The sequence below is a fragment of the Chiloscyllium punctatum genome, chromosome 2, assembly GCF_047496795.1.
Source record: "Chiloscyllium punctatum isolate Juve2018m chromosome 2, sChiPun1.3, whole genome shotgun sequence".
NCBI lineage: Eukaryota > Metazoa > Chordata > Chondrichthyes > Orectolobiformes > Hemiscylliidae > Chiloscyllium > Chiloscyllium punctatum.
The window spans coordinates 24,357,031-24,367,536 of record NC_092740.1 but is presented as its reverse complement, the minus strand read 5'-3'; the positions used below and the strand labels follow the sequence as shown (position 1 = coordinate 24,367,536).

Sequence of the window (10,506 nt, the reverse complement as noted above, 5' to 3'; positions counted from 1 at the left end):
TTCCTGGTCAGAAAATCTGATAGCCTCTTTCTGGCGGATTCATACAACTGAACTTAATCTTTCTCAGCTTCAAATAACCCCTTCAGGTTTTTAACCAGGCAGTTCCAGCCCAGAAGGTTTAAAATAATCATCTTATAAACAGTCAGAACTGCAACCCTTTTTCATCAACAGCCAGTTTACACATCGATCTTCAGTTAAAGCTTCTGAAAACTGTCCCAAGCTGAAACTAAAAATGTTTTTTTCTAAGCTTTGGGTATTTCCTTAGCCCAAAAGACAATTCTCCAAAAGAAAGGATGAAGGGGCAGGAGTAGGCCATTTAGCCCGATGAGCTTGCTCCACCATTTGAATGATCATGGCTGATCCTTGATCTCAATGTCTTATTCCTGCTTCCTCTCTTTCTTGAATCTATTCAGTGACCTGGTCTCCATAACCTTCTGTGGTAGAGAATTCCAAATGCTCAGTACCCTTTGAGTGAAGAAACTCTCAGTCCAAAATGGACAGCCTTCTATCCTGAGACTGTGTCCCCTGGTTCTAGACTCCCTGACAAGGAAAACATCATCCTGTGTCCAGTCTGTTCAGCCCTCTTAGAATTTTATACATTTCAATCAGATCCTCTTTTATTCCTCTAAACTCGAGTGAATACAGGTCTTACAAATCAATCTCTCCTCATAGAACAGTCCGTCAATCTGCAAGTTTATCCTCTCTTAGATACGACACTAAAGCTGCATGCACAGGTGTGGACTTCAGTGTGATGGGCAGCAGCAGAGCAATGTGCTGATGGTACCCTGCACCATTGGGCATATTTCAAAGGGTAGGAAAGAACCAGCTACAGCACTGTCTACCAGACTGGTCAAGGCTGGTGGAGTTCTTCATCTGAAAGTCATCAGTGAATCAGTTGGATTTTTACAGCAATCATTAATAGCCATCATGGTCACAATTATTGAGTTGAGCATTATAAATTCATCGTATTCCTGAAAGGGGATTTGAACCTCTGTCACTTGAGCATTACCTTAGGACACTAATTCAGTGATACGACCACAATGCCATATCTCTCATTTCTGCCACTAAATCTGCAGCGACAAAAGAAAATCAAAATGATGGCAATTGAAATTTGAGTGGAAGTCACTGGTGGAGGTTCCCTTGAGCTGTTGAAGATATGTTCAGTTGGGAGTAGTTCACATAAAGTATGGACAGATGCTTAAAGTCTAAAATGGCAGGTTGTGTACTTAAAAGAAAAGGTTTGACACTGATTAACATCATGAACTACCCATTCTGCTGACAGCTCACTTTCCTGACTGTTTGAACAAGGACTATGCTCTGCTGGAAGTAACTGGGACCATTGCCCCATTGCTCTTTCTCATCTGCTATCTCCCATAATGCGTAAACCCTACGGTGTCAAATTTAATGGTTACAGCATATATAATGAAAAAAAAATACAATGAAAATTTTGATAGATTGTGCAGCAAAGACTGCACACGCTGAAAATACCTGGTATGGTTCATAATGCAAGGTGGTAGAAAGACTTGACGTGGTAGGAGAAAGTGAGGACTACAGATGCTGGAGACCAGAGTTGAAAAATGTGGTGCTGGAAAAACACAGCAGGCCAGGCAGCATCTGAGGAGCAGGAGAATCGACATTTCGGGCATAAGCCCTTCTTCAAGGCTTGATGTGGTGAAATATACTGATGGTCTCCCATTATTGCTCTGTGATACTTACTTTAGCTCCCATAAGGAGAAGATGCGGGCCATGTGGTAATGAAGAATGCAATATACTTTTTATGACAGTTCCTAGTATCTACATATGTCCATTACTTTCATAGGTATTTGCATCTCTGGGCTCAAACTAAGCAGGTCAGATAGACTGTGGCATGCTTCCCTCAGCATGTCAAGGTGCAGGAGAGCAGAGCCCAGGAAAATGGAGACTAAGACTTTTATGGTATTAGATTCTTCCAAAGTGTGGCAATGATTCTAACTTAAAGGTAAAATGCACATCTGCTGAGAGACACGATATAATACAGTATTTAAATTTCTGATTTAGTTTAAATGCTTTAAATTAAATCCAAAAGTATTTCAACGTCAGATTAACAATAGCCCAAATTTATCAACTATTCAATTACTGAAGAGGGTTTTCTTGAGTTATGGTTATTGGGATGAGGGTCACTGGCTGGGCCAATACTTATTGCTCACAGGACAGTTAAGACTCAACCATACTGTTGTGGATCTGGAGTCACATGTAGACCAGACTAGGTAAGGATGGTAGTTTCTCTCCCTGAAGCATATTAGTGAATGAGTTGGATGTTTTTCCTGGTGATTGGCAATGGAATCATGAGACTCTTAATTCCAGATTTTTAGTGAATTCAAATTCCGCCATCTGCTGTGGCAGAATTCAAACCCAGAACATTTCCTGGGTCATTGGATTAACAACCCAGTGACAAGACTACTAAGCCATCGCCTCCCCATTCTCACTTATTTAACGTTACAATAATTTGGACGAACTGAGACTTGTTGATGGTTAATGATTTTTGAGAAGGTTTAAAGCTGAGGTTGATGATAAGTATGTAAATTAGCTCGCTGAGCTTGGCGGTTTCTTTTCAGATGTTTCAATACCATAATCAGTAACATCATCAGTGAGAGTCTCTGGTGAAGTGCTAATGATATGTCCTGCCTCTTTATTTATAGGTCTTGGTTTCTTAAGGTGGGTGACGTCATTTCCAGTTCTTTTTTCCAAGGGAAGGTAGATAGAGTCTAAATCGATGTGTTTTTTGATGGAGTTCTGGTTAGAATGCCATGCCTCTAAGAATTATTGTACGTGTTTTGTTTCAACTGTCTTTGGATGTGTGTGTTGTCCCAGTCAAAGTGGTGCCCTTCTTTGTCTGTATGTATAAAAAGTAGTGAGAGTGGGTCATGTCTTTTGGTGGCCAGTTGGTGTTCATGTAGCCTGGTGGCAAGTTTCTTGCTAGTTTGTCCAATGTAGTGTTTTTTTTACAGTTTTTGCATGGTACCTTGTAAATGATGTTAATTTTGCTGGTGGTACCTAATGGATCCTTTAGGTTCATCAGTCACTGTTTACGTGTGTTGGTAGGTTTGTGGGCTACCATGATGCCAAGGGGTCTGAATAGTCTGGAAGTCATTTCTTGTTCCTATGAGTGCTGTGCCATATTACTGACAGAATTAGGCTTTCTTTCTGTGTAAAACTGTGAAAATACTAATCTGAATACTTTACCCAGATCAATCGGTTTGATCATGTATTACTCATGCATTATTGTTTTGAAGTTTGCATTCATCTAACCTTAGGCTTCCAATATGGTTTGACAAAAAGTCTGGGGTTGGGGGAGGATTCTACACGGAACATGAACTGGAATGCAGTCACAACCATCAGACTGAAAGCTGTGGTGCTGGAAAAGCACAGCGGGTCAGGCAGCATCTGAGGAGCAGAAGAATCAACATATTGACATCAATGTTGATTCTCGCTCTCCTCGGATGCTGCCTGACCTGCTGTGCTTTTCCAGAGCCACACTTTTTGACTCTGATCGCCAGCATCTGCAATCCTCAGAACTTCTGCCATTAGGTTGTTGTGGTATCACATGACTGTTGATGGGTTATGATTTAGGTTTAGATACTGCACACACATTAAAGCTGTATTTCCTACAGCACAACCTTCAGTTACACGTGGCCGACATTAAACATTTTTGAGAATGTAATCGGGATAAGGATATGTGCTACTATGGGTATCAACGTTTGTAAAGGGATGCCACCATGAAAACATTTGAAATAATTAACTGTGGCTCTCCCTTACTACCAAAAAAATTTCTTCAAATGGCCACCCTTTGCATGTATTATTTTTAACCTTGTAATACTGATTATATAAGGAATGTTTGAAACCCACACTCTCTGCAGCATTGACGTCACTGCACAGAAACAAAATGATCATTCTTTCGACTCAAAAGTACTGATTTTATTCGCAATCTATCATCTCACCATTACTCTGGGCGAAAGTGTAAAATTGCGAATCTATTTCCAGATTATACCCTGTCATTTGCATTTGAATGCACACCACAGAATGCTCCCCAAATGACTGGGCACCCTGTGGTGAAATTTGCATTATATTTTTCCAAAACAACCCGCAGATATGTAGCAGAATTCATTTGCTGTTGTGGGGTAAAATGCTACCTATATGCAGGTGGTTATTTAATCGAGGTGTAATGTATGTACCCAGTTTTGGTGTTACAAGGTACCATTAGAATGTTCTAATCAGCAAGGAAAAGCAGCTTATGTGCATTTTAAAAAGATGCTCCAAGCACATGGAGTTATCTCTGCAACCTGACTGGCAATAGGCAATAGTTATTCAAATTCAGTAATGGTGTCGACAGACTAATGATGTTCAATTTAGAGAGGTTTATAAGCTTGTCAATGGAGATCTGGATTACTTGACACCAGCAATGGCCATCAAATTTCAAACAGAACAAGCTAAACACTTTTCTTTTACAAGTTTGCGTTCCTTTCTTTTTGTAGAAAAACAGGCACACACACATACATAAACATACACACGCACACAATCCCTATATTTCTCTGGGTGAGAATGATCAGCACAAAAGCCCACAGGCAATCGGGCTTTCCCACTGTGGAAAGAGGGGGAGATGGGTTGGTGGTCTTTTCTCATGTTAATGACACACCCCTTCCAGAAATGCTCCATGCTAAAAAGCCTCCTCATCGTCTAAGTCACCAAAATTCTGCACAAAACACAATTTGTTGAAATCATTCTGAAGAGGAAAGCACAATTCAAAGTTGTGTCTGTATTCAGCAAGCTCAGTCATCTCAATATATGCTTACAGTGGTACACAATGGGCAGTATTCAGGAGAAAAATTGATAATCTTCACGGAAGAGTAATTTGAATGAAATTACACTTGACAAGCAATCTCGAGGCAAAGGAGGGGAGTGAGAGAGAGTAGGAGCCAAGCTCTGAGGACTTGCCTAAGCCACAGATACAAGGAAGATCCAGAGGAAATTTTTTTTCTCTCTCTCGCTTCCTAAGCTCCTAATTGAAGCTTTTGTTTAATTCTGTGCAGCATCTCGGACTGACAGCAGACAGCAATGGAAGAGAATATGGAAGAAGGGCAAACACAGAAAGGTATTGATTAAAGCAAACACTTGAAAAAGCATGATTTTTGTTTTCCTGTTGCTCTTATCTGGCTAAGATGCATGGTAAATTTGTAAGTTAAATGTGTTATTAGTTGGAAGCTGTGAGTTGGTCTGTTCTCTGTTTCTTTCACAAACTGCTGAAATGTCTGTGAATTGTGTGCATTTGTATCACATGTGCGGATGTGTATGTGTGCATGCATGTATGTTCCTACATATGTGTATGTACATGTGTCTGTATGTTTGTGTCTCTATATTATGCAGATTTATGGTTGTAAGAATTCTGATTTTAAAATGCTTGAAATATTTGCTCTGGGTGGATTGTATTTGAACTGTCTTTGTTAGCTGTAATCTAATTCATGCTTTATTATGACTATCTTACCACATCATAAGTGTCTAAATTCAAATGAAAAAGAATTTATATTTTCCTATTTTTTAGAGCTGTAAAGTGAATTTACAAAGTCATACATTGTAGACATTAGAAGTCATATACCTGTATACATATTTCAAATTATCCTGTTAGAAGAACATTTTCTCTAAATCTCTACATCACCTTTTCCATATCTTTTATTTTCCTCCAGTGATTACATTTTTCTGTACAGATTTCTGTCTCCAATTTGTTTAGAAATTGTGATTTGTTTAGAAAAAGAAAAAAAATGTGAAAATGCTGGTGCGCTTGAGAAGAAACAAAAGCATTTGGCAAAGGAATGTTTGTTGTTTAATGAATGTACGGCACAGGAGCTTTATTCTGGGTTACCGTCACCAGCCCCTTTATACTAGTGAATGCTGGCCGTCAATTAACGGTCTGGCTGTTGTTTCTTTCTCTCTTGCTCTGTGCTCCAGATATGAGGTCTTTAGTCTAAATTTGGCATCCAACTTCTGTCTTCCTAATTGCTCATTTGCCTTGGGGTGAAAGACTGGCTGTACTCTGTCCTGTGTTCAGTGTAAGGTCTTTTTTGATGCATAAGAGGAGGAGAATTACACGAGGGAAGAATATGATAGCAACAAATACATAGCTGCCATTTTGACTCATGATAGCTAATAATATGGAATAATAAATGTTGGAATCACTCTACTTAAAATGTATATACCCATGTTTTGCTTAATGTGATGTTGAATTTTATGATGCAATTGAATCTTTTCATAAATCATTTAGGCTAGTGCCTCCATGAACTGCTGTGCTCACTCATTAGAAGTGAACCATGGGGAAAAGAAATAGGCTTGATGGAAACACATTTATTATCTTGACTTATGTTACTGCTCTTTATCAACAGTAAATTTAAGAAAAAACAGCTGTCATCTTAACATGCATGCCCCAAGTGAGTTCATACCGTACATTGTGTGATTTAACAGGCAGAAATATTCTGCTTTGTTGCTTATATTCAACTTTTAAAACAAAACCTAGGGTAAAAAGGAAGAACATTACAAGAGCTGAGGGATGACAGTCACCAAACTGAATTTTGAACCCGAGACCCATTTGCAATAAGGGGCTCCCACAAAAGAGTTTCAATCCATCAACGTTCGGGGATGTTCTGTGCAAAGTTTTGTTCACTTTAGAAGTCAAAAAGGAAAAAGGCTTTAGATATTGAAAAATAATTTTCTATAGTCGATCAACCTGAATCATACGTACACAAGCAGAGCAGCTGTTTGTATTATTGGGTCATTCTCAATAATGTTGTCTTCAGATCACTCTGCTTTAAATCCATTATAACAGCTGCTCAAATGTTTGGTGGACTTAACTGGATATTATAGTCTCATTTACTGCAATCCTAGAGAGCGATTTGAGAATTCTCTAAACATTATGCTGCTGAACCTAGCAGGTGTGTTTTTTTTCCTCAAACGAGCAGCAATTTTCACCAAATCTCAACATGAAAGTTTGCATTCAGCAAAGTACAATGATGGGGAAAGATGGCTTCGAACAGACAAGGGAAAACCAAAGGGTGAAATAGGCCTTCCTACCCTATTACACTTTTTTCAAGAAATCTACAAGCATGTTGCCAGGGTTGGAGGGTTTGAGCTACAGTGAGAGGTTGAATCAGGTGGGGCTGTTTTCCCTGGAATGTCATTGGCTGAGGGATGACCCTTTTGTGGTTTAAAAAACCATTAGGTACATGGATAGGGTGAATAGCCAAGGTCTTTTCCCCAAGGTAGGGGAGTCCAGAACTAGTGGGCATAGGTTTAGGTGAGCGGGAAAAGATATAAAAGGGGGCCTAAGGGGCAAATTTGTCATGCAGAGGATGGTGCGTGTATGGAATGAGCTGTAAGAAGTGGTGGAGGCTGGTACAATTTCAACACTTAAAAAGCACCTGGGTGGGTATATGAATAGGATGAGTTTCGAGGAATATGGACCAAATGTTGGCAAATGGGATTAATGCCAAATGGGTTGGCATGGATGAGTTGGACTGAAGGATCTGTTTCCATGCTGTACAACACTATGAACCTACAACTATGTTGTCTTGGGAGAAGAACTGGACAGACGCAAGGAGTCTCAGTGCAGGGGGAAGGGAAGAAGCTGAGGGATAGCCGTCACTGGACTGAGACCATTATACCTTCTAGTTGCTGGGTGACACTGATGGAAGCTTCTAGCCTCTGAATTAGAGGAAGCACATTACATATTGGGTAAGTATGAGTGCAAGAGTGGAAGAATTTTACCAAATTAAGTTTACTGAGGATGAATTCATTTTGGTATAATGAAATGAGGAGAATAATGTGCTAAGAAAAGAAGCCCCATTCTAGAACTGAATGCTCCAGCTGAAGGGAGATGGAAACAATAAGTAACAGTGAGTATGAAAGTGATACAGAGATACCTGAAGGAGAAAGGAATTGCAGAGATAATGGGGAAAGAGCAGGGAGAACTATTTAACAGCCAACATAACATTATGGGACTTCTGTTGAAAACAAAGGTAGAGATACAAACACAAAGTGAGAAAGGAAAGATGGCTTCGACCAGACAAGGGAAAACCAAAGGGTGAAAATACTTTCATTTATATAAAGTTAAAAATCACACAACACCAGGTTATAGTCCGACAGGTTTAATTGGAAGTACACTAGCTTTATAACCTGGTGTTGTGTGATTTTTAACTTTGTACACCCCAGTCCAACACCGGCATCTCCAATTCATTTATACATTGCTTTTCATGAATTCATTGCATGCTCAATTCCTTTTCTTGGTGAATAAATTGCAATGGATCGATTTAAAAAACTTATGATGTTGACTGCAATTCTCAGGGTCAGAAAGAGGATATCTCAGATAGGGAGATGCAAATACTAATTTAGCTGCAAGTCCAGTGCGCATGATGCTCTTGATAGTTGGAAACTTCCAAGCCAATCTAACCGTGAGTCAGGAAAGAAAGGTTGCCTCTAACTGTCTTTTTGTCTTTGCTCCAGCCTACACACTGTCTCCATGAGTCCCGAAAGGACTTTATCCTGGCTTCTTCTGCTGGGATCCACTTTTGCCCTTTTAGAAGCACACCTCAGCTCATAATCAGCTTCAACAGTTTCTGACTGAAGCAAACAGACAGCAAAGCCCAGAGTAGGGGATCTCAGCCTTTGGCCACACCCCTTGAAATCTTTACTCTTGCATGAGTCAATTAGTTCCAGTCATTACAAGGAAACCTTGAAAATAGAGCGCGATGCAACCATAATGATCGTGGGATGTTTATGGGAGTTTTTCCCTTTGAAATTCAAGCCCAGACATTCTTCCTTTTCATTAGAATTGTACTTCTCTTCATTCACTTCAAAGAATTGATATGAAAAGTAAAGTCAATCTGGCACTGAGGGAGACCAGAACTCATACTCATCCATTCATTTTTATTGGGACATGTTTTGGCCTCTATTATGGTGAATATTTATTATACAAGAGTAATATTTTGAGTTCATGTGATCCTTCACTAAATTATAAGTAACTTGTGTAGTATTCAAAGAATCCCTATATGCTATAGTTAAAAAATTAGAACTGAACAGGAGAACATGTTGGTGCTCGAAACCACTGCACTATAATGTGGTAAAGTAGGAGTTCACACCAACAATTCTCAGAATCTGAAGTGCTAGCTCAGTGCTGTATGTCACGAGGAGAAGGTGTCAAGCACAGGGCAGGCAGTTGCCAACAGGAGGAAGTGAATGTCAGATGCTGTGCCATATCTGCTATGCAGATTGTAGACATCAATCACGAATCTGGGCATGGATAACTTTGCTCTTAACTGGAAGTTAAACTGTACTGAGCCGATTCACAATAAATAAAAATAAGATAGTCTCCATAAACAACAACTTGCAATTACATAGTGATTTAACATAGAACAACTGTCTCAGGGCACTTCATAGGAGCATTATCAAACACCATTTGTTACTCGGCCACATAAGGAAATCTTACAATTGATGACTACAATGTGGGTGGCACGGTGGCACAGTGGTTAGCACTGCTGTCTCACAGTGCCAGAGACCCGGGTTCAATTCCCACCTCAGGTGACTGACTGTGTGGAGTTTGGACATTCTCCCCATGTCTGCATGGGTTTCCTCCAGGTGCTCTGGTTTCCTCCCACAGTCCAAAAATGTGCAAGTTAGGTGATGCTAAATTGCCCGTAGTGTTAGGTGAACGGGTAAATGTAGGGGAATGGGTCTGGGTGGGTTGCGCTTCGGCAGGTCGGTGTGGACTTGTTGGGCCCAAGGGCCTGTTTCCACACTGTAAGTAATCTAATCTAAACCTTGGACTGCCTTCAAGGAGGGAGAGATGTAGAGAATTTGGTGTCGAGACCATGGGAATGCTTTCCCTGACCTAGGACTTAGACCAAAGATGGAGCAATGTAAATAATGGACAGCAGAGAGGTCATAATTAGAGAAATGCAGATAGCTTTCACATTTGTGAGGCTGGAGGAGGTCACAAAATGAAGAAGGCATTAGGTCATTCCAGAATTTGAAAACAAAGAAGTTCAACTTAGAATCAGAAGACAATGTAGACCAGTGAGCATGAATGGTAATTACTTCACTAATATCCTTTGGAGAATGAAATCTGCCATCCTTACCTGGCCAGGCCTACATGTAACAGCAGACCTACAACAATGTGTTGACTCTCGGTTTTATCCCTGACGATGGCTTCATGGTCATCATTGGACTTTTTCCTTCCAGATTTTTAATGAATTCAAATTCCATCATCTGCTGTGGTGGGATTCGAACCTGGGTCTCCAGAACTTTACCTGGGTCTCTGGATTAACAGTTCAGTGATACTGCCCCGAGGCCATCACCTCCCCTGTCAGAGCGATAAACAAAATATTTGATATGTCCAGATCATAGCATTATATAGTAGGATATAAGTTTGTGGCTATGCTCTCTCAAATCACTGAGCTATCAATTTTAGCAAGAGGTGGATATCCTGAG

The 10,506-nt window shown here is 40.1% G+C and overlaps 1 protein-coding gene across 1 annotated transcript in view; it reads left to right on the top strand.

Annotated features, from left to right (window-relative positions):
- Positions 1-4,682: 4,682 nt before the first annotated feature.
- The window catches only part of gpm6ab (glycoprotein M6Ab), a 238,684-nt gene continuing 232,860 nt past the window's right edge, over positions 4,683-10,506 (top strand). Inside the window, exon 1 of the mRNA XM_072594582.1 lies at positions 4,683-5,128. Coding sequence (XP_072450683.1) covers positions 5,092-5,128 — 37 coding nt within the window. The 5' untranslated portion in view covers positions 4,683-5,091. The remainder of the gene's footprint in view (positions 5,129-10,506) is intronic.